The sequence below is a fragment of the Triturus cristatus genome, chromosome 4_2 (assembly GCF_964204655.1).
Source record: "Triturus cristatus chromosome 4_2, aTriCri1.1, whole genome shotgun sequence".
In the NCBI taxonomy this organism is placed as follows: Eukaryota; Metazoa; Chordata; class Amphibia; order Caudata; family Salamandridae; genus Triturus; species Triturus cristatus.
Genome location: NC_140586.1, coordinates 137,430,438 through 137,455,389, shown reverse-complemented (window position 1 = coordinate 137,455,389; position 24,952 = coordinate 137,430,438). Strand labels below are relative to the sequence as shown.

Genomic DNA, 24,952 nt, shown 5'->3' with positions numbered 1-24,952 from the left:
AAGACAAAAGAAGGGAACAAAATAGCAACCAAATCAATGTTAAGAAAATCACTGTTTTTATTTGCCTTAAAGTTCACATTACCAATTAGAATTATTAAGTTTGTGCCCAGCTGAGCATAATTCAGCAGGGCCCATCTCGCTTTCATCCCCAGCAACCTCACCATAGGCGCTTAGGTCTTTGACATTCCCAAAAAAACAGCTGACATTGAGCTGACATTGAAAAAAAATAAAATTAACCAGAGAACGAACAGAGTCGGGGTCTTCTCATCTTTTATAAATCTTATATTACATCACTTCATATTTGCAAAATAGTCTCGGCAACAAAACATCTATACAAATAGTTTTCTTTTTTTTTTCTTTTTTGCAGTGTGTCCTGTTAAGTAAGTACTGAGCCGTAAATTCCACGCACTGTGCTTCTGGCCTCTGGGAGCCAGGCACATGCAGCACAGATCTTTCTGTAGAGTTTCGCTTCTCTGCGAGATAGTGTGGCTCGAGTGAGCCAAATTTGTTCATGCTTGTGTTATGAATAGCACAGTGTGGGCTACTGGTACATAATGAATTTGTTTGGTTTCAACAGCTAGCGATGACTTTTCTTTACACTAATAGCGACAAGCTTCAGAAAATGCCATATTTTCAAGCATTTGAGCTTGTCATCTAAGATTCAAACTCCTAGATTTGGGTCTCTGGGCCATGATATTGTAAATTAGTGAGTGGGTGACCTGAAGATATTGGAACTGAGTATTCATTTTTCTTGTGAGTTCAGGCTCGGAGCAGAGCTGTATGAGAAGTCTAGGTTGATGAGCAGAGTAGTGGGTGCACAGGGCTTGCCTCTAATAGATCTAAAGTTCAGAGTCAACCGACTGCTCATGGGAGGAGAGAAAACATGAGCTTCTACAACGTAGAGATTGCATTGGGAACTATTTCTGATCAGTGAAGTCGGCTATATCTCAGTGACAGGAGCAGCCCAGACTGAATGGTTACTGTGTAAAATTCCATTACAAACACACCTGGATCCACTGCAGGACCTCAGTACGTGTTAATCTCCTGATGACTGAATGAAACAAATTGGCTTTGCCTCATAGATTCATTCATACACTCTCCGGTTATCAGCTGCCGTCTCGCTCTTAGGCTGTTGCATCCCTTGATCCTCTGCCTCTCTCTTTCAGCTGACAACCTATTCGCTGTGAAGCAATTGTGAATGTCTGGAAATCTATCAACACAAAGAAAATGGAAATGGCAAAAATTAATTAACATGGAGAAACCACTTGGGAAGGAAAATGGAATTGGGTAAACCGGATGGAACAGTTAATTAAACACTGCCTTTGTGCATCAAAGATGCAGAAGAGGAAGCATGGGTATGATGTGAATTGGGGATAGTACTCCTGCATCTTATGCAGGATCAACTTAAATCAATGGGCTAAATCAGAATAAAATTGGAATTAAATGAAAATGTAATTACGGTATTTGGTGAACAGGTTATAATTTATACTAATAGTCAATATCAGCAAAGCCAGGCCATGGAACATTCTAATGACTCGTATGAGGTACCATTCATGTGACAAATGTTGTTTGCGTTATCGGTCTGTTCATTAGCCAACCTGAAAGGAGTCTGTTAGTAGTGTGATACTTCTCCTTCTGTGTTTTTCAAGCTCTAGTTTCTGCTCTTACATTTTGATGCCTGCAGTATTAACATGTTTAGGGGCAACCTCAAGACTGAGCATCGCTCGCTGTTGTATATCTTTGTTCTAGCGGTTCTAGGTTTCTAGGGTGACTTGCAACTCTAGTGCAGACTGCAATATAATCTGGAGAATCCCCTTCCTCAGTAAGACAGGAGGCAGGAAGGTGGGACTGTGCTACGCCAACAGAGACGGATCTCACATCAGGAAATAGAGAGCATAGTGCATGTAACATAGTACTCACTTAACAGACCACGGAGTTTCTAGAACACAGTTTACTGTACAAGAATAAATCAATATTGAGTCACTGTTACAGGTCTAAATCTTACACTGTTACAATTACTATCCAAGAGAGAGAGGGCAAATGATGCTAGAAAGCACACAATTAGACACACCTCCACGTCCCAGTAAACAACTAAGAGCTCTTTAGCATCAGTTGAGATTGTGGAAAACAGAGCACACTGCTGCTTAGCGGATTCATGATTTTTCCACATAGCATTTGACATATTTAACAGGTAGTACCTTTTACATTCAGAATGCAATGTTCTCTGTGTACAGTACAGGCGAGTACCACAACGCCGCCTTCCATGAACAAAACCCCCTTTCAAGTGACAGCTCCTAAATCAGCCTGGGGCAGCTGTCAATTTTTACCTAGTATGAATCTCTGGGAATAAAGGTTATAATTATTTTTCTGTTGGTGTGTATTCTTCTATACATTAATTGGTCATTAAACCAAGTGTGAAATTTCTTTAAAAATAGGGATTTCTGATAGCAAAGTATTAATCAGCAACTGTTTACTGATAACCGAGCAAGAAATGGATTTCCCCACATTACTGACATGTTACATGTTATCGGACTAGCTTTTGTACTAATCTTGTAAGGGACCCCGATTACATTGTCATTTTTATCACAAAAATAATTTGCGAAAGTTATAACTGCTTTTGATCACCAGTTATATGCCACAATGATGAAACACGAAAATGTAGTTCCAGCTGCCAGTATCATGAATGTAAATCTTACACATATGTGTGATCAGCAGAGATGTCAATAAAATTGCAAGCGTTATCACAAAAAGAGTTATGAAAATCTGTAACATTGAAACAGGAGTAGTTGGTGATAGTGGTTGAAAATATACTGCAGCTTATCCTCCACCAAAAGTAAATGATCAACTGAGAATTTTGTAGATTACGAAATTGAAAGAATTTAACAAACATCTTCAACACACTGTGCAGATTATCCGGAAAGGAGTCACTAAAGAATAACCCATTATGGCTATACAACGAGGGCTGTGTGTGAAAGAGATAATTTTGGGATCCTGATATTGAACTATTATGGCCGTCTAATCACCGGCATGTGGAAATGAATATGCAATAGACTAGCAACTTCAGAAGAGGCAACTGAAACCCATTACCCGGTGGAGATATCTTACGTACTTGGAAACAAATAACTGACTAAAGGTGTTACAGAAATAATGATGATGGTTATTCTACCAGAATATTGTGTTTCAATGATCATTCTACTAAAATATCAGAGCCCACAATATTTTGAAGGTAATATATACAGGTAAATATAGACTTACTTTTCATAAATTCACAGCTTTGTACCTTGAAAGCATAACTTCTTAGGACAGAATAAATTAATTTAACAATAAGGGTCTAAAACCTTCTTTAGTGCTGTTTCTTCATTTGTCTGCGGCTTGATTAAAGTGCCGCATTTTGCTACAAAAATATAGAATTGAGAATATTAACAACTACAATATCCTGAAGGATACTCTATATAGGTAAGTACAAATTTACTATTCTTCAACTTATGTAGATATGGAGTTAAAAGGAAATCTATAGTTGCCTCTATATACTTCCCTTGACGAAATTGTGGTCAATTTTCTATCTGCGATATTTTTCTACTCAATATTCTGATATGCAACATTATGATGGGCTACTAAATTCAGGATATCAGAAAGGGAATCCATGTGGTCTGTCATAAGAAAAAGTATGAGAGAGTAATACATTCTAATTATTACAAATGATCTTTTGCATCACTCCCATTAAATTCAGTGCACCAATAGGTATCCTGTGATCATAAAGATGATAATTTGTGGGGGGACGGACTTTACCAAACACTACAATAAAGTTGTTGCCTGTCTGTTTCTGATCTTAGATTCAAAATATCCTCTATTTCAAAAGTAACTCTGAAACATAAGACATTACGCCAGCTGTTCTACAATGACAACTTTACTTCTTCAAAAACAAATCCCCAAATTTCTACTGAAGACCACACTGTAGGCAACACATGTTCAAGATAAATCACCGAAACCCAACATGATTACGTACAACTTGTATAACTTAGCCGTCAATCTGAATGGCAGAAGAGAGCAATGACAGACTCCTTAGAGGGCCTTGTCGAACAACAAATGAAACCATAAAATCCAAGAATGGTATAAACCAATTACATCACAATTAAATGCTTCTTCTGTGCGTGTTCTTCACTTCAGGCATCAGCTTGGTTAAAGTGCCACACTGCTGTGTTTATGATAAGGAAGATGATACCACTTCAGGAGTTGCAACAAGCCTGGTCTAGAGGTGAGCGTCTCTCACAACAAGCTGGAAGCAAGAGATCAAAGCTCTCCGTTGTTAGGGGTTAGAAGGCGAAAACCTGTGCTGACAGTACATTATGTGCCCGCGTCAAGGCTGTACAACTGTGTCGCTTTCCTTCCCAATAACATCGTAAACAGTTAATATAAATGCATCAACTGCAAGTAAAAAGTGCCGATGGTTGAAAAGCACTCTAGACTCCTCATTATTTTTCGCAGTTATAGGTTGAAAAAGAAGTCTTAATTCTTCCGGGCGAGTAAGTCTACGAGTAGAGAGTCCTCAGTGATTTGATCTATGGAGAAGCTAGTGCTCGAGTGCTTGGTGACAAAGCAATCATTTAATAATCTTTCAAAAAAAGAGGCGTTGCCAGGTAAGTCTATGAATGTCGACCCTACACACAGTAAAATAAAGTGCAGTTTTCAAAACGACCAACAAATCACTGCCAGTACAATTTACTATTTGGTCATTTTTATCATAGCCATTTATTGTGAATTTTTTGAAAACTCGAGTGGATATTACAATCCAGAGGCTCAATTAGCCACGTTCTAGTGTGCTACAGAAAGCAGATCTAGCTATGTTCACCCAGGCTATAGATTCATTGTCTAGACTTGCAAAATCTGACAATTTGTACCCTAGAAATGCCTTTAAATGGACAAGGTAAAACAGGACACATAATTAACCGTTTTATGGGCGTCAGCTAAGACCCTGGGTTGAATCAATTAATGCTACTAGTAAAAGAATGATCGAACTGCTTCTTCCGTAACTCATAAAGAGAAAACAATTGATATGGTTGCCGAAAGTTACACGCTTTGGTAAATGTCTCAGTTCTGAAGGGCAGTTCCACCAAAACAATGGATATATGTGGAAAAAAGGTGTATGCTCACAATATTGCAAGATAAATGTATTGCACTAACTACATCGACTTAACCACTATATCACAAGGGAAGTATAGTGTAATTAGATGCAGGATTGGGAAACTACACTTACCTAGGCAGTGTAGTTGTGATATTTTTGTAGGTCAATTTAACCTATCTCTATATAGTGTCATCCAACTGTTGAAAAAAGGATCTCGGCCTAATGTGGTGTACATTGACAGAAGACTGGTTCACATAGCCATTGTTCTCCTTAAAGCTTGGTTTGTTGCCGTAAATTATTCTATTTAAGTCTGGCCAGTATACACAAAACTAGATGTTGCAGGTGTAAATGCATTTACTACTGAGCAATTGTACACCAAGCAAGGGGTTGGGATCAAGGTGTCTTCGAGAGTTGTTGAGAGCCCACAAACTCATTTGCTTATGAAATTCAGAAGCTTCTCTCTGTCCCTTTCGTAAATCTGGCAATGGTTGAAGATATGCTCTAGCGCTGTGGTTCCCAACCTCTGGTCTTGGGACCTCTGGGGGTCTACGAAGCCTCCTCAGGGGGTCCGCGACTACTTTGAAAATGAAATAATATTAACAGATTAATAAAGTTTTGATAAATTAAGAAGCTAAATGTACAATTGAAAACGTTATTACTTGCTCATAGGTGTTCTACTACGAGTCTAAATGTACAAATTTGTTTTTTGAGTGAATCCGGCCCAGAATGTCCTGCACCCAGGTAGTCGTCGTTTGAGATGTAGATAGTAGGAACTGGGACTAGAGGCATACACCAGTTTGTTAGATTTAAGTAGAAAGAAATTAAATATATAATTGGTCATCGACACCTCCGTAACTTGTGTTTGCCACCAGAAAAAAGCATGAAGCACCTGGAACATGTGCTTTTGACCTCTCTTGCGGGGCATAAATAATGCATCAACAGGAACTGGCAATGGTACAACTTCTGTAGGAAACGCGAGGTTGCCTATTCTAGAAATGGTTTTCTCGTTAATGCTGTTGATACATATAGGAACTTTATGCAATAAATCAGCAACTGATTATTTAAAAGAAAGATATAAAGAGAATAGAATGGGTTTACTTTCTGCATCTGTTCATCATCCGTCTTATGTTTCCTCCAGTACTAATGCTTGCAGTATTGCCTTTTCTTTGATTGAGGAACACACATACTCTGGTTCTACTCTTGACTTGTATAAAGGTATACGAATGGGCAAGAGTATGTAGAGGTGTCCTTTTTGCATTGTCGTACTCCCACACCCAAGAATTAACACTATCTGCGGTGAGCAAACTTTACAAGCATTGCTGAAAACTAGAAGAGGCACAATTGGAGCTGGACTTGCCCTTAGTAGAGAGGTTCATTCTAATTCATCTGGCAGACTGATGATCATTGATATGTGAAGGAATCTGTTAGAATAAAATGGCGTGTGTTAAATGTGCAGACCAGGCCCACAGCAAAGATGGGAACATTTGATGTGTCATAACATGTCACTGGTGTGGGGTGAGCAAAAGATTAACTGATATTTTCCCCAACCATTCAGAGTATAGGATCAACGAGCGATATAGTTCCTAGTGCAATAGGGTGTTACATACTGCAATACAAAATATAAAATGGTAGGATTTCCTACCGATATGGCACAAACATAGTTACATACAAGGCTTGGAAAATTGGGCACGGATGCCCAGTGTCGGCCCTGCTTATCCGTGTTAATGCACCGTCCACTTACTCCACTGGTCACCCACCACATGTGAATCTCACAATACTGGTCCTTATCCAAAACCGAAATACTGGCAGGGAGGGAAATAAAAATAATGACTATTGCAACCAGGAATCCACATACAATATGGAATAACGGATAGCTTGAAAGTGGCAGTCATGCAGAGGGCTACTCACATCTTCCGTGATCCCTCAGCGCGTAGTAACAGTAACTCATTTGCTATTTAGCGCATTCTCTTACCTATATGTACTTCATAAAATAGACTTATTTAACCTGTAAAAGAGTAACTGCAAACAGACATTGTTTTGTAGGCCTATACATTACAATGTAAGTTCATGGGATAAGATTGTAACTCCTAACCCATCGCCCACAAAGTTGAAGCAGCAACTTTGATTTGAGTTTTAAACGCAGAAAGGAATGAACCTACTTTTAAAATATGAACTCAAAATATATCTATATAGTTTACGGCTGAGGCCTGCATTACCTCTCATTATATCATATCATATATATATCTCTCAAGACCTGGCTTTTCGAAGACCCCCAGCACTCAACGGAGCCGTTCCCCCATAGCGCCTTGAGACCCTCGCGGGTGAGTAGCTGCGCTTTACAAATCCCTGATTGAGATTTATGATACTTTGATTCTCACGACTCCAGTGTTGCACTGAGGAAGGACCAATGCCACTGACTGGAAATTGGCACCACAACTAGTGCAGAACGAAGCGCTGTGTGTCGATCTCTACATTTTTCCCACGAAGCGCAAGAGCGTGGCGAGCACTGAGCTTTGGAAATCCTTCAACGCTTCTGTCCGTCCAGGGCGTGCTTGGTAGCAGCCACCAGTCTGCCTACTTCCTCTTGCAAAACCAGGCCTGTGCGGGTGTCCGATGCGATTGTTGCTTACAAGGCCAAGATCTAGTTAAAAATTCAGAAATGGGCGAGGATTGTTGAGTCACTGAAACAATGGCAGCCATTGACCTTGTTTGTCTCTGTTTTCATTTTCTTTTTAATCGGACTCACACCAGTATAGGTTTGCCGCAGGTGGCAGTATCATAACAATTAAAACGCGCAAACCCTACCCGGCTTTTTCTCAATCCTGGCCAAAATTCCAGAAAAGTTCAGGCCCGAAAATCAATCTATTTTTCGTCAATCCAAGCACTCAGAAGAGATGCATTTTACAAGTTGTTTGGTGCAGTGCAGTGCTGTGCCATCTATCAAGCAGCAGCTGCCACGTTTTGCACATGACTTGCTCTATCATTCCGACGCCTGGGGTGGAGTGATAACCAGAGACCCACTACCATCAGTCCTTCGAACAGCACCCCATGAAGCACAGACCTGGCGCCTCTGAAGGTAAGAGTAAGGTGTACACCGTGTAAGGGTGGTGGAAAGTGATATGTGACAAGCGGCTTGTTATTAATGGGACAGGGCTCTTGAAACCCAGAATTCTGAAGAAGCCCCCAGTCTGCTTTTCACGAGCACAAAACTAATATCCAGATTTAGTTTGACCACAGGATGGGATTAGGAGATTGTCATTTCTTGCTTCTGAACTATTATACTGCTCAAACGAAAAGAAAACCGCTATACTTCAAGTAACTTTGGGTGCCAAAATCCACAACAACTCAATCGAAAAAATATAAAAGGGGGCCCAGAGATTCACTTTGATGAGGGAGGCTGTGTTAGGAGTTCGGAGACATTGTCAGTGGGAGAGTTCTGTGCACAGCGGTTCTAACCTCGAATACCTCTAGTTTTCAAAACAACGCTATAAGGACCAAGAAACAAACTTTTCAGATTCGCAGTTAAAGTGCCGAGATAAATCCATCAGATCTGCTTCCCTCGGACCCTCCTATCTGGCAGGGGGTCCAATCTCAGTGCGGCTCTGGCAGCTCAGAGACCAAGATGCTGATTCAGTCAAGGGCGTGTGAGGCAGAAGCCACACCTCGCAGGTTAGGAGGACTCCAGTGAACACGCACGTGCCCTGCCTGTTGGGGCACTTCATTAACAAGCAAAGGAGGTGGAATGTTACAAACTATCGCTTAACCAGCAGGACTTTCTCTGTACCTTGCCCAACGCCCTCGCCTATAGGTTTCTTTCTCTGAACCATGAACTTCTCAAATGGAAGTAAAGAACTGGGCGCGTGCCCTGGGGTGACCAAGCTTGACAGATGCCCCCATGCCACGTAGAAGAGAGGAAAGTGTCCGAAGGCTGGCTTATACCAGTGCAGTCCGACTGTCCGTCAGTCCCATACTTGTGGTGCTGCTCTTCCTCCTGAGGGGGGGAGTGGCAACAGTGCTGAAACCGTCGCTGGGGCAGCCATGTTGCAAGAGAATGTCCACGCACTCCTGGCTTCCGGCTTGCTTGGCGTGATACAGTGCTGTGTGCCCAAAAGCGTCTCGAGCCTTTATGTCAGCGCCGTACTGCGAAATGAAAAATGGAGAAAGGACAGCGAGTTAAGTTAGTTATATTTCAGGGCTGTAATGGTTACCTAATATTACACTAAATAGGCTACAGTTGATCATTTATAGATGGTTTACAGTGGATCAAAATGCACCATTTGGGTGTGTAGACATTGGACTATATAGGTATACAGAAACAAATAAGGCAATATGTACTAGCAAAATAAAAAATGAGACATAATACAAATAGGAACCAACAACCGCTTCCAGGATGCAAATGGCATTTCTCCAAACTATTTTTCAGTGGCTATCTGGAAACCCATATGCAACTAACTAGGTCCAACAGAAACTATTTGTAACTAGTCAGCTTGAACTTTCTTAAGGTTATACAAATCAAATCACTTATAACTAAATTGACATGCATTTGGGCCTTGTTCAGGCTCAGAGACAGAGCTCCATACTCTGTTCTACAGCACTGACACATTCATAGATTTCTTTTTGTCAGAACTCCTTTCAGAGGGCCATGGGGCAAGCAGGAGTTACTGGGCTCAACCATAGGGGTGAAGGCCTTTTACTCATCATGTTCCAGGGCCCGGCCTATTATGGGTCCTGGGTAACTAGACCAAATACTACCTCTCTCAGCAGTTTAAAAAAAAATGATTTATGTGTATTTTTTTGTAATAACTGTCTTACAGTGTCGACTATGTTTTTGATACTTATCTGAGTTGTTCAGAGGTGCGTGCACCAATGTCATATTTCTAGCATCAGCTAATTTGTCTTGGCCGATCATCTAATAAAATAGTTTCCTTAGTTTGAATCACATTATATTCACGTTATGGATTCTACATACAACTTGCTACGGACGACTGTAAAATATACAATACAACATACAGATTGAACTTGTAACTTGAGATACAATAAATAACAACAATAGGGAAAAACAGTGAAAACCTAACTCACAGCTGTAGTTTGAGTCTAATTGGCTAATCCATTTGTCAGACAAGGATGGACAATGACAACTGCATATTGCGGTGCGGGTCACATCTTGTACTTGACATTGGGGACTACTACATTCTACTACCTTTTTCTGCACTTGGCTGTCAGTGGTAGTGTGGGTTTAGCAGCCCAAGTCTCTTCAAGGGGGAGGTAAGTGTGAGTCATATTATCACACAAAAAAGAAGGGGACAGAGGTACTTGTCCTTTTCTATCCTCCCTAAAATAAGCTTTAATATCCACAAAACGAGAAAGGGGCAAGTGTATATAGAGACACACCCCTCTCTGGAAAAACGTAAAGTTCTTTAAAACTGCTCTCACTCACCAGATAGTGGCATGCTTCATCATAGGGCTGCTACAATATCCCTGCTCAGACCAATGCCTGGGATGGAGCAAAGGGAGGGTGAAGACAATACAAACATATACGTGTGAGGTGATCCATGCCATAAGCTATATGTATATACAGACTGTAGGAAAGTAGGATCTGCTTCTTATGGTTACCCCACTTTTTGCTTGATGTGATTCTGTTTTTGACTGGTCAACCTGGGGTCCTGATTAGCAGGATACCAGTCAATCTGTTTTCTCCCTAAACTGTTGTGTTCAGTACCTAAGTACATACTAGATTGGATACCGGGGTACCCTTGTCAGTCCCTAGTATATGGTACCCATGTCCCCAGGGCATAGGACCCCAGAGGTTTCCCATGGGCTGAAGCATGCATTATGCCACCCATGAGAGACCATCCAAAATGGAACTAAAGACCTGCCATTGCAGCCTGTGTAAGTTGGGGCATGCACCACTTACTAAAGATTTAGATTTGCTATATCTAAGGGTGACTGCATTTAAAACCTATAAGTCACCCCTATAGCAGGCCTTTACAATCCTGAGGGCAGGGTGCTTGGTTCTAAGTGAGAGGGTGCCCCTGCATGAGCAGGACACCCTTGCAGCCTTTGGAGTCCACTCTCCCGGGTTTTCAGTGAAGCAGCCATATACTATATAGAGGGGCAACACATAATCACGCGATGACCATGTCGAAAAGGGCTGCAACAAATCCTATCATGTTAGGTATCAAACATGTTTGAATCATACCCCCACACAGTAAACGGTGTAGGGGGTATGATTCCAAGCACTGGAAGAGCCCTCTGTTAGGCTCTTAGTGTTCCCAGTACCAGCCTTCTAGTCCCGGACAGCACAAAATGGTTGCTGCCGACCACAGACACATTTCTGCCCTCCTGCTGCTGAGAACAATAGGCATCCTGTCACAGGGGGATTTAGTGTATTAGGGATGGGTGGGTGCGCTTGCCAGTGCCTGAAAGTGTGTATGAGGGGCACATTTGGTGTCCCTGTGCATAGTCCAGTTCAAACAAGTCCTGGGAGCCATTGGCTTCCGCTCTGGTGCGAAACTGGACGAAGGACATGGGAGTAACCTCCCCCTGTCCAGACCCTACCCTGGGAAGGTCCCCTGAATATTCCCAACCCTTTCCCTAGGGTACTTAAGGGCTTACCTGAGTGTCGGTCCCTAGATTTGTTGTGGGATAAGATTCAGAACTGAAACCACTGCATTTTCTACCGTCTGGGCACTCTGGAAGGGAGACGAAGTCAGGCCCACATGAGGTCCAGTGAAGTCCAGTCTGCTGCATCGTCTGTGACTGTGCATCATACAGGAACCTTCCAAGGCCTGTGAAGCTTCCAGGACAACCAAAGTTGCAAAGGCATGTTGACACTTTGCAAGAAGATCTTCGGGCTCCAAGTAGCCCCAACCTCGAGCACCTGCAGTGACCAGAATCTTCGGCCACACTACATCGTGTGCATCGTGGCGTGCCTCTTTTGGTGAGCTGCTTGAGGTCCTCTCGCAACTACTGTGCCTTCGGCCTGTGGGTCCATTTGAGGGGCACCTTTGTTTTTCTTGGGCTCCCTTGATTGCTCGGGGCCTGCCCTGACTCCCCTGCTTGTGATGAGTCTCCTGGACCATTCTGGTCCCAACCGTGCACCTTCTTGACTTTCTGCGTGGGTTGCATTCGCCAAGGCTTGGTGCTCCCGCCGGACACCAACCCCACAGCACTCAACATCCTTCGTGGGACAGCTTGAATCTGGGTCCTGGTCCTCCTCAGCGTCGCCTGGTCCTCGCAGCTGCAGAGACAAGGTCACCGTCATCTTTCCTGAAGCAGCCGACATCGGAGAGCATCCGTATTCCAAGTCTCCTGGTCACTCCAAAGTGACATAGACTCTGTCCCTTCTGCTTTCAGGTACTCCTCTTCAAGAATCCATGTTTGGATTCCTCCGGACACTTTCTCCTCTTCCAGCAGCAGCACTTTCCTGAAGTCCTTCATTGGGTTCAACGGCGGTTTCCGACGCCACTTCACACCTATGCACCTGGCTTCCATGGGATAGGTAACTTGGGTACCACGATATACATGGGTGGGGTGCCTTCTATCTTCCACAGGGTTTCCTCAGGGTCCACTGGGAAAGGTCCCTAATCTTTAGAGTTCCAACCGAGACTTGCACATGGACTTGTACGGAGCAAACGGTTGTGTTCACACTCTGCACACCTTCTCCGTGGGGTCCCTATCTACTTACCTTGGGTGGTTATGTGGGTCCCCAGCAATTCTACTACCTTACGAAATTGTCCTGACTCGAGTTGTGGTTCTTATACCACTTTCTTAGTATATGGTTTGGTCCCCCCCCCGGGCCCACTGTGTATTAGTGCTATTTACTGTGATCTCTTTGTTTAAATATTGTGTGCCGTGTGTCTATCTCCATGTAGGAGATACTGTAATGTACTTGATAACTGTTATATAATAAATACACATTTTTTAAATACTTTGGGCCTCATGTAGGTAGCCAAATACCGGTCGGTAACGGCCGATTTTCGGTAAATATGCCGTTACCGACCGGTATTCAGACAAGTGAGATGTAGGAGTCCAAAAACCACTTTTCGGTAAATATGAGGCGGTAAATACCGATTCATATTTACCTAATTCTAAAATACCGATTCATATTTACCGAATACATTATTAACGAATCGGTAAATATGAAGTGGTAAATATGAAGTGGTAAAAATTGAAAATGACATGTAGGAGCAGTCGGTAATTAAGAAATCCAGGAAAATCGGTAAATAAGAGTCGGTAATTAACACGGATGGAAAGCAGGTGGTAACCATCAACAATGCATATAAGCAATCCCAAAATGCAACAGCGTGGACAACATGGCCGCTATGTACGTCATTGCAAGGCGCCTACGTCTACAGGCAGCAGGACTGAGGGTGTGGCGACGGGAGGAACAAATCTACAGACAGCGCATCACACTATTCCAGCTGACTGATGCAGAGATACATGAGAGGTACAGGCTACACCCCGAAACCATCATGGACTTAATCAGGGACCTTCACCCACTCCTGGACCAGCCAATAAGAAGGGCGCACGCCATACCCCCACATGTGCAGGTGCTCTGCAGCCTACATCTGTTGGCATCCGGCAGTTATCAGGTGGTGATAGCTGCGGTGGGTGGGGTATCCCAGAGTTGCCTGTCACGTTTCTTCAGGAAGTTCCTGGATGCCATGATGCAGAGAATGCACCACTACATCAGCTTCCCAAACACACAGGCTGCACTGCAGAAAACAAAAACAGACTTTTATCACATGGCACAGTTCCCCCATGTCATCGGCTGTATTGATGGTACACACATCCCAATCTGTCCTCCAGCTGACACAGAGCACATCTACAGGAACAGGAAGTCCACCCACTCCATCAATGTGCAGGTGATCTGTGATGCAGGGAACATCATCACAGATATTGTTGCAAAGTTTCCTGGGAGCACCCACGACTCTTACATCTTCCAGAATAGTGGGATCTACACACGACTGAGAGCCGGAGAATTCGGAGAGGGTTACCTGCTGGGTAAGTAACAGTGACGCCCCTTGAAACCTGCAAATCAGAGTGTATAGAGGCATGTAACTGATGGTTCCCTTTTACTCATCCAGGCGACAGTGCATATGCATGCCGTTCATTCATCCTCACTCCCTACCTACACCCAGCAACCCAGAGTGAGAGACGATACAACGTGGCCCACAAATCTACACGCAATGTGGTGGAGCGCACGTTTGGACTGCTGAAGAGCAGGTTCCGCTGCCTCCACAAGAGCGGAGGCGCACGCCAGTACAAACCCATCACCTGCTGCAAGATAATTGCCACTTGTGCAATGCTGCACAACCTTGCCACGAAAAAAGGTACAGATGTGGAACTAACATATTTTGAGGACAACGAGGATGAGTCAGGCCAGCCAGAGGGCAGCGCAGCTAGAGTGCCAACTGCAATCGATGGGAGAGAGAGACGGGCAGAGATCACATGCAACTATTTCTGAGTAAGTGAGGGGACACAGCGAGTCGTGAGAAGTCATGACGTAGTTTAATGTGGCACCACGCCATGAACACATGAACAGGCCAATCTGGCAATATGCCATCTATACAATGAGTATGTCCAGGGTTACGTCACCCAATGGCAAGTGGATAAGCAGGGCCACATCAATGTTTGCGCATACGCGCTGCAGTGGTGGATTGCACGGCCTGTGCATCCTCACTAGAGCCAACCCCAAGCCGCCTGCTGCTCCTGCGTGCTTCGGGGACGGGGGGTGTGATGCTGCTGCTGGTGTCGATGCTCTCCGCAGCATCCCCTGCAGCAGTTGTCGACGCCTGACTTGTCAATAGCACCCCTAGTGCACTTGTCACCTGCACCATCCCCCGTGACAGGTCGCTGCAGCACTGTGTTAGGCCCTCCTGCATCGTCACAGAGCGCCGGCAAAGTAGGGAAGTCGCAGTTGCCAGACGGTTGAGTGCCCTGCTGGTAGTGTCCCTTCTCTGGCGTTCCCGGCGCCGTGCTTCGATGTCAGCATCTAATTTGCTGCACAACTGCTGGATTGACTGGGACATGTCCCGAATGCCCGCAGCCATGCCGCCAATGTTTGTGTCCATGTTGACTAAGCTTGTCCTCATCACCCGCATGTGCCTCTGGACTGACATTACTGCCTTTGATTGCAGGCGCTGTTGCTTCAACATTTGGCCCTCGAGCCCCAAGAAGACACCATGGCCGTCAGTGGGTGCTGGTGGACTCTGGACACGCGACCTGCGGCGCCCTCTTGCTCCCGTCTGTGCTGCCTGTGATGTTTGGGGCACAGTGGGATGGCTCCCTTCCTGGGGCCCGGTGCGGTCTTCTGGGCCCATGCTGTCGTCTGACGAGGTGTCTAAGGCTCGTAGCCTGGCTGCTGGACGCCTCCTCATTCTCACACCTGCAAGCGGAGATGTGGCCGGTGAATCGAACATGAGTGGCGATGCTGGCTCTGGTGGTGGTGATGCTGGCTCTCGGTGAGGTGATGCTGGCTCTGTGTGCGGCGAGGCTGGCTGCGTAGGTGGTGCGGCTGCAAGTGGGCCTGCTCCCTGGTCTGCACTCGTGCTGGCTAGAGGTGATTTTTGTGGCCGGTGTGCCGTCTCCCCTGCAGCATGCCCTGTACTGCATGATGTCACATCTGTGGACAGAAAAACAACATTGGCTCAGTGTCCCCGAAGGGCTGCATTGCAAGCGTCACAATAAATCATTTCACTTTCCAATCTGTCCTCTGTCTCCTTGTGCCTCGAGTGCGTGACATGCCTTGTTGCCCTGTGACATTTACGTCATGGTTAGTGTTGCCCTGACTACATCTCCCGGAATGCATTGCCTGTCTGCACTGACACGTGTGGACTGCAGTGTGATTCTCGTGTCACAATGGGGGATGTGGGATAGGGGTAGGGGCGGCTACATTGCTGTGCTTTCGTCTTACCTTGGTGTGTTGCGGCTCTGGCAGAGCTGTCGGCGTCCCCAAGACCCACGACGCTCTCTTGCTCGAGTGTGGCCGCCACCAGCTCCTCCAGTTCGGTGAGGGCAGGTGCCCTGTTGGTTCCACCTCCGGTCTGGCTGGCCTCCTTCTGGATGTCGCCCATCTTCCTCTTGGTCACAATCCTCAGGTCATACCAGCGCTTTTTGAGGACCTCAATTTCCCTGTGGGTCACTCCCACAGCATTGACCTGCGCCTGGATGGCCAGCCATATGTTGCGCTTTTCGGCCTCAGGCACTTGCAGGGATTGCCTCCCAAACAGCTTCTGGTGCTGCTTCACCACCTCCTCCACCAGCACCTGGAGTTCCTTGGGGCTGAATTTGAGCTTCCTCCTCCTTTCCCCTCCGTCTTTCTGTGTGCTCTGGCTGGACATGCTGTTCGTTTCCCGCTCGCACATGCAACTGCTCCCTGCCTCTCCTCTGCACTCCGAGCCTCTCCAGGGTCGGCTAATTATGTACACCTGCCTGGGTGTGGCCACTTCGGCTAATTGTGTACACCTGCCTGGGTGTGGGCAGTTCCTGGTTGGGTGGGCTGTCGTTGCACAGGATTAGCTGTTTCGTCAAGTCATGTGATGTTATTTACCGAATCCGTACGTACCGATTCGGTATTTTCCGATTCGGTAGATACCACCTCGGTATTTTCCGAATCGGTAGATACCACCTCGGTATTTTCCGATTCGGTAATTATCACCTCGGTATTTACCGAATCGGTGAATTCCGATTCGTATTTACCGACTGTTACCGAATCGGTAACTGTTACCGAATTTTTACCTACATGTAACTTACCGATTCTAATTTACCGATTCGGTACGGCTCGGTATTTAAGAACCGGTAAAATTTATTTACCTACATGAGGCCCTTTGTGTGGTTCCTTGTAATTAAATCTATACTATAAGATTGCATTCTGATAAAACAAGCTGCTTTACACTCCTTTAAGACTAAGCCTGAAGGCTGCTCTCCCCACCTACCACTTGGATAGCTTTCCAAGGTTGTCTGATACCTCCTAAATCACCATAAGGGTTGTCTGGACTGGTGCAAGATGTCCACTTACATTAGTTGTCATCATATACCAGGCCAGCTTCTCACACAGACAATGATAGGATAAGTGTAAAACTACCTCAAGAATACCCTTCAAACATCTGTCATCTTGGGTTCTCTGAATAGGATTTAAAAATCCATGAAAATGGAGATGGCTTTGGGATAATTAGGACCCCTTTGTCTCTCCTTACTGCATTCTATGTCGAAATGTTTCGGCCACTTTTGCTGCCCTATAGGGGTTGTGTGGCCTTCCTCAGTACACGCAATCCCATTTATTTCCTCTCATCCCCTTTCAGGTGAATGATCTGGTATTCAAAGGGATGTATGCATCAAAATGACGTTTTACATATAATGACCTTGTAGCTACAAGGGGTGGCGAAAGGCATGAGAAAGTGGTATCTTGATGAAAGTGTAACAACAGGGTGATGCTACCGCTTGCACTCCAGTTTGAGTGACTTTACCGATGAAACTTGAAGCACCTGAGAGTGTCTACATAGAAAGTGACAAGCAAGGTCATTATATGTAAAAAGTGGTCAAAACATGTCGACATAGAATGCAGTAAGGAGAGACAAAGAGGTCATAATTATCACCTAGACCATCTCCGTTTTCATAGATTTTTTTGATCCTATCCTAGGAACCCAAGATTAAAGATTTTTTAGGGGTATTCTTGAGGTAGTTTTATACTTTTCCTATCATTTATCTGTCTGTATGTAGTTTACTGTGTGGATCCCCAACACATATATGTTTGTATTGTCTTCCCCCTCCCTTTGCTCCATCTCAAGCGTTGGTCTGCGCAGGCATGTTGTAGCAGCCCTATGATGAAGCATGCCACTATCTAGTGGGTGAGGGCAGTTTTAAATATCTTTTTGTTTTTACAGAGAGGGGTGTGTCTCTATATACACTTATCTCTTCCTCCTTTTCCTCATTTTGTGGATATTGAAGTGTGAGTCATACACAGGCTCAAGACTCAAAAAGCCTCAAAGTGTGCACAGTAATTGATTGTCCAGCCAATACTTGCTTATATGAAAAAAGTCGTATTTTAACATGATCGCATATAGCATAGAATTGAAACACTAAATAATCCCCACAGCCTCTTAAGGTCAGTGTGCGAGTTCTGTCCAGTGTAGAATCCCTGATCCCCTTTGTCCCGTCTACTGGGGCTAGTGTTTTGCTTTAAGATGCATTGCTAAAAGCATTCAGGTGCTAAGTTTGTGCAAGTCCCCAGCAGGCCCTACGGCATGGAACAATCTTACCACACCTGATGGCAGCTGGTAATCTCAGGATGCCGGGTGCACCATCAAGATCTCATGGCCCGCCACCTCTTGCGGTTTTTTTCCATTGATGCGTTGGCTTCCTCAGCCTGCGTCATTGTTGGATATCCTCGACTGGCCCCCATGGCGATCTGTGGCTCCCTTGGCAATCTGTAAGTATTCCACCTGGCTTACTCAGCACAACAAACTAGGGCAATGGCCCTGGCTCATGGTGGTGCCCTTCCTAGTCACACAGTGTGTCACCAATCTCGTCCCACACACAGGCGATGGGCTTGTCTTCATAGTGGCCCGCTTCCTGGTAACATGGAGCTGCTGACTGTCAGTGCCCCGTTCAGAGGGATAGGGGGCAAGCAGGAGCTACTGGCCCCAGCCCTGGGGCTTGAGGCCTTTTACTCATGATGTGCAGAGGTCTGATCTACTATGGGTCTTAAGCTACTGGGCCAAGTACCTCTTTACTTGACCTGGCTACCACTGAGAGTCAAGTACTAGTCTAAGGGGGGACATAGGGGGTGAACACAGCTCACAACTCAAAATAGGCGCAGCAATAAATGATTATTTTTATGAAACAAGCATTTGCAATTCAATCGGTCTTGAATTTGTGAAAGTTTGAGGTATTTGTATTTCAAATGATTTTTTTTTTTAACCTAGACAGCATTTTACCTACAGTAGAGGGGAGTGGTGTGAGTGTTTAATGCTAAAAAAGTGAAACTGAGAGATGGAGCGGAAAATACAGGAATTAGTGAGGACAGGAGGAATTGGGGCATTACATTGTGGGCAGGAAATGGTAAGAGGTAAGCAAAACAAAAAAAGCTGCTAGAAGGGGCTTTGTGGTGGGCAGAAAGGTATGAGATGGAGGAGGAAGGATTAAACAGTGGGTATGAAATGGGTGTCAAAAAGCTAAAATGAGGCAGAGAGAGCAGAAAGATTGGGTTAAGCAGGTTGCGATGCCACTTCCTCTGATGCCATAGGCGATGTCACATGCCATGATGTCACACGCCGTAATGTCACACGCCATGATGTCAATTGCATACTGCCTGACTTGGTTAATCCCCTCACTTCTTTTTTTAGGGCGTGTGCCCTGCCAATAATAATATACACATTACATTTATCACAACATGCTGCCACCAGGTAGTTTCAGACAAAGGGACAAACAGTTGCCAAAAAGAGGGAAAATGCATATTTTTTCCCGTTGTGGGTATTTGGCATCTTTAAGCAAAGCTGAAAAAACAGGATCTGGATACAAAATTGAAGCCATACGCTGCGCTTCTGTCACAAGGCGAAAGATTTGCCAGCCAGCCTCAGCAGCATCTGTGCTGAAGTAATCTTAAAGCAGCCTGGAATGACACTGTACTTCCCCTTCCCGCCTCTTTGGGGGATCTGCTCCTCAGGTGGTGAGTGAGAGGAAAGCAACTGCGCATCCGTGCTGTGTGAGGACTGAGGTGACCACTTCTCAGGGCCAGGTATGTCTGGCAGCCCCTGGGAAGTGTGGCGGTGTACTCGAGCTGCGAGTTTGCTCAGACGGCCGGTGAAGAAGGAGGCGTAGCGATGTCTGTCAGTCCCTGCAGAAGCAACTGTGCTCTGGGCAGAGGGCAGTCTACATCTGTGCACGCGTGAGAAGCAAAGTGTACAGGAACATACAAGTAAGCAGTGCAATGGAATTCAACCAAAGAAATGACACATAAACACTAAATGAAGTACAGGCTTGCGAAATAAAAAAGACGAAAAAAAAACATAAGGACATCTAAACCCTAAAAGAGGATGAAAATCCCTACTGGAGTCTATAGGAACCTGTAAAATGGACTGTACATGTATACCTTGAACAAATTGGAGGCACTCAATTGTCATCAAAAACACAGTATTTCACACCTATTCGACGGACTCTAGAGAACATTGCAATACGAATCTAATGGCCTACAAAAAGCCATTCTGGCGGCTAAAAAATTGCTTTTCTCCAACAAAGTATTAAACAGAAATAATAAAACAAAGATATTTTTAACACAGTAAGGGAGCTATCTAACCCCGATAGTGTGACCCCTTCTAACCCTTCCACACAGAAATGATGTAAGATTTAAATTCTTTTTTTTGGATAAAATAAAATTCAGGAATCCATAGACTCCAACAGTGAGGACATGGAAGAACTGTCAGGAAACACCAACCCGACTCCATGGCTACCTTCTCATGTTTAAGCAGAGAACAGCTTTCGGAACTTCTAAACAAAGCAAAATCAGGCTCACCTAATGATGCCTGTCCCCCTCACATACAAAAATTGTTTTTTTCAGTATTTCCGGAGACTATCCTCTCTCCACTGAATCTATCCTTAATCCAAATGACGGTTCCACAAGCTTTTAAAGAAGCAGTGATTATTCCACTTCAGAAAAAACAAGGTGCTGACCCTCAGAGGCTGGACAACTATAGGCCTATATCCCTTCTCCCCTTCCTGGCCAAAGTACTGGAGACACATGTAGCCAAACTTCTTAACACCTTCATAGAAGACACTCATTTATTAGACTCACATCAGGCAGGGGTCCACTCATCCCACTTTACTGAAGCACAGGTTACTTACCTTCGGTAACGATATATCTGTAAGAAACATTAGTTAGTTAGATTCCTTACCTTAGAATATCCCCAGGCGTCAGCCTGGATCCGGAAAGAGTTTTTGTCAGTGTGAGACCGGCCTCGTGGCGTGGGCCCTCCCGACCAGCAAGTCACACTACAAACACGCCGAACCTCGTGGGCACGGCCTTTCGGCTTCCGTGGACCAACATCCCGAGGGCCGACCAGATCCCCAACACGCATGCCCGGCCGAGGGAGAACGACACCCCCCCCCCCAAACCAGACCGAGAGGCGCCGACTCTGTCACACCTCTGGTCTCTTCCCCGAGGGAGGTTTCGATCGGCCACCAGGCCCCCGGTGAGCAGGCGCCTCTCCTGCTGGGCATCTGGAGTCCCTCCCGGACACATCTGAACAGATCAAGGGGCTGAGCGACAGGAAACCCCGACACACCGCCCCCCAGGCACCAGACCCCTCTCCGCGAGGACTCCGGACTTCAAAGAGGAGGGGGAGTATAACAAGGGGTGCTGAAGGGACGAGAGCAGAGAAGACCTGGACTGACGAGAGCCTGCTGACCTGGTCACGGCTCGATCGCTCACCGAACAGAAGATCGCTATCCGAACTCTGGAACCATCTGAGCCCTGCTGACGCCGTCGCGGCTCCCCGAACCCTGAACCATCTGAGCCCTGCTGACACCGTCGCGGCTCCCCGAACTCTGATCCATCTGAGCCCTGCTGACGCCATCGCGGCTCCCTGAACTAAGACCCTCCGGTGCCTGCGGAGTGACTCGCGGCCCGTTCCTCCAAGAGAATCGGCAGAGATCGCCGAGAGAAGCAACATCCCCTCAGCTCGAGGATTGAGAGCTGTGCGCCGGATAACTCGCAGAGACACTGATTCAAAGACTGTCCCGCTACCCCTTTTCCCTCATCACAAGATCGCTGCCGCTTGTGGCATTCACTTTTGCACCTGCCTGCTGGATCATAAAGATCCCTGACAACTACCGATAAAAACTAATTGCCTGGTAAACGACCTACTGTGTGGTGTCCCTCTATCCGAAGAGAGAGTAAGCGCAGCGCGTGCGATCCTAGGTGCGAGACCCTTCCAGGAAGGGCCTCTCTGCTCTTGCTCGGCCTAATTCTGGGAAAGGTGGGCCTCAGGGTGGTCAGGAACACACTCCGCAGCCTACCCGGGAAACGCCTTCCAACATTTGGTGGCAGACGACGGGATCCGAGCCAACACCTAGAGATCGTGCAGTAGACGGCTGACGCACTACCGAGAAGAATGGAAGGAGAAACTTCCCTAGGTGCCGCAGGCACCAACCCAAGCACGGCATTTCAAAAAGACCAGTTAGAATCTTATACGCACCGAGAACTGAAACAATTTTGCAAAGACTTTGGAATCGCTACCACCGGACTGAGCACGAAAGAGGACTTCCAGGGGGCATTAAAAACCTGGGTCGAGGCAGAAGCTCCCCGGACACAAACAGAAGGAGAGCCCCCCAACGAACCACGAAGCAGCCCGGGGAGGAACGGCGCCCCCGAGGGGGGCCTATCCCCGGAGGAACTAGCGGACCGAGAAAGAGGTCGCAACCACGAACTGGAACTAGCAAAACTAAAAATCGAAGGAGAGATAAAACTGGCTGAGAAAAAACTGGCGGTGGAACAGTTACGCCTACAAGGAGAACTAGAGGAAAAGAAACGACAGAGAGAACACGAAGAAAAGAAACTCCAACTAGAGCACGAACGTAGCCTAAAAGAAATCGAGCTCAAGGCCAAGAGGGCGGAGGCCCGACCCTCGGAAACCCAACCCATCTCCTCCACCATGGAACCGAAGGTCCACATCCCCAAAGATGTGATGAGAGAATATTATAAGAACGACGACATTCAGCAATGGTTCAAGGCCTACGAAGTCGCCATGACCTCCCACCGAGTCCCGCAGAAAGACTGGGGGGCTGGTCTGTGGGGCCGGTTCCTGAGTGAGGGGAGAGATACCCTGCTGGACCTGCCCTCCACGGTAATGAACTCCTACAGTCACATGAAAGAGGCCCTGGTAGCCAGATATGGGCTCACCCCTGAAATGTACCGGCAACGGTTTAGAGACTGCAAAAAGATACCCGGTACCACCTGGGTGGAGTACGTGAACTTTTACAGCCGGGCCTTGGACGGATGGATCAAGGGCAGCAAGGTCTCCACCTTTGAGGAGCTGTTCGACCTAATCGCATGGGAACACTTGGCCGCTAATTGCTTCGTAGAGCTGCGCCAGCACCTCCTGGACAGCAAACTCACAGACCCTCAAAAACTGTCCGTCGAGGCTGACCGGTGGGTGAACACCCGGACCTCCCGGGGCCCCGTGGGAGACTACGGTCGCCACAGTCAGGGACCCCCCCGCCAGAGGGGCGGAGGGAACCAAGGCCGGCCAAGGGAGCTCCCGGGGGGATCCCCGCTCAGCCCTCCCAGAGGACTATCTCCACCCTTTCCAGCTCCACCTCCGGCCAGCACCGGGCCACCCGGGAGGCCGGGGCCCCGAGTGAGGATCACCTGTTTCCGCTGCCAGCAGACCGGACACTATGCCAGTGACCCTCAGTGTCCCCTGTACCAGCGGACCGCCACCACAACCCCGCCGGCTCGACAGATGGCCTCTGTAGCCCTGGGGGAAGAGATGGAAGACTCCGAAGAATGGGAACCAGCCGCCATGGCATTGGTCTCCCTAGGGGACCGGGAGATGGTCCCCGGAACACCCCTGCCCGCCAACACGAAGAAGTACCGACAGCAGGTAACGGTCAACGGTCACCGCATCGAGGGGCTCCGGGACACGGGGGCGAGTGTCACGGCGGTCCATTGTCACCTGATTTCCGAGGACCAGATCCTGCCTGACGCCTTTTGCCCCGTCATATCATCAGACAATTCCGAGAGCCTCTGCCGGATGGCCCTAGTCCCCTTCGAATGGGGGGGGAGTCACCGGCAAGTTAAAAGTAGCGGTCCGAACCTCCCAGCCCGTAGACTGCCTCCTGGGCAACGACCTGGAGAACTCCCCGTGGGGACAAGTGGAACGAAGGGCCCACCTCGAGATGATGGGCCTGCCCGAGTGGGTATGCGCCACCACGCGCTCGATGACTCTCCGGGCGCCTTCCTCCGAGGGGGAGAGGCCAGGCCCCTGAGCACCGCCACTATCCCCGAGAGCCAGAATACACCACCAGAGGCCGGCGACCCCCTTCTGGACGAACCAACCGCTCCCGGCGAAGAATCCGGGCCTTCCGACCCCGAAGCCCTGACCAAACTCGGGGACTTGACAGAACTGGCCCCGTGGCCCTGCGAAGGGGGCCCCTCCCGTGAAGAGTTCTGCCAAGAACAATCCACCTGCCCGTCCCTCATTGGACCCCGACAACAGGCCGAGGCCCAAGCAGCCGGCGACCGGACTGACACCCACTGGGTATACTGGGAGAACGGACTGCTTTACAGCGAACAGAAGTCGGCCGAGTTGGGATCGGCCCGAGTACTAGTAGTACCCCTACGCTTCCGAAGTCTTCTCCTGGGCCTGGCCCATGATGTACCCCTGGCCGGACACTTAGGCCAGGATAAGACCTACCAGCGACTCGTCACCCACTTCTATTGGCCCAAGATGCGAGCAAATGTGGAGGCCCACTGCAAGTCCTGCCCCACGTGCCAGGCCAGCGGAAAGAGTGGGGGCAAGCGCAAGGCTCCGCTCCAACCCTTCCCCGTCGTCAGTACCCCTTTTGAGCGGGTAGGAATCGACATTGTCGGACCCCCGGACCCTAAGACCGCCCAGGGCCACCGATTCATCCTCGTCCTGGTGGACCATGCCACCCGTTACCCCGAAGCCATCCTTCTCCGCACCGTGACGGCCCCCGTGGTGGGCCGGGCCTTGATGGGGATCTTCTCCCGCATGGGGTTCCCCCACGAAGTCGTGAGTGACCGGGGTACAAACTTTATCTCCCGCTATATGAAGTCCCTCTGGCAGCAGTGCGGAGTATCGTACAAAT

General features: G+C 47.1%; 1 protein-coding gene across 7 annotated transcripts in view; it reads right to left on the bottom strand.

The window, feature by feature from the left end:
• Positions 1–588: 588 nt before the first annotated feature.
• The window catches only part of AGAP2 (ArfGAP with GTPase domain, ankyrin repeat and PH domain 2), an 897,926-nt gene continuing 873,562 nt past the window's right edge, over positions 589–24,952 (bottom strand). For all 7 annotated transcript variants that reach the window (XM_085600818.1, XM_085600812.1, XM_085600813.1 and 4 more), the window contains one exon: positions 589–9,262. In XM_085600818.1, the coding sequence (XP_085456944.1) occupies positions 9,056–9,262 (207 nt within the window). In that variant the 3' untranslated portion in view covers positions 589–9,055. The remainder of the gene's footprint in view (positions 9,263–24,952) is intronic.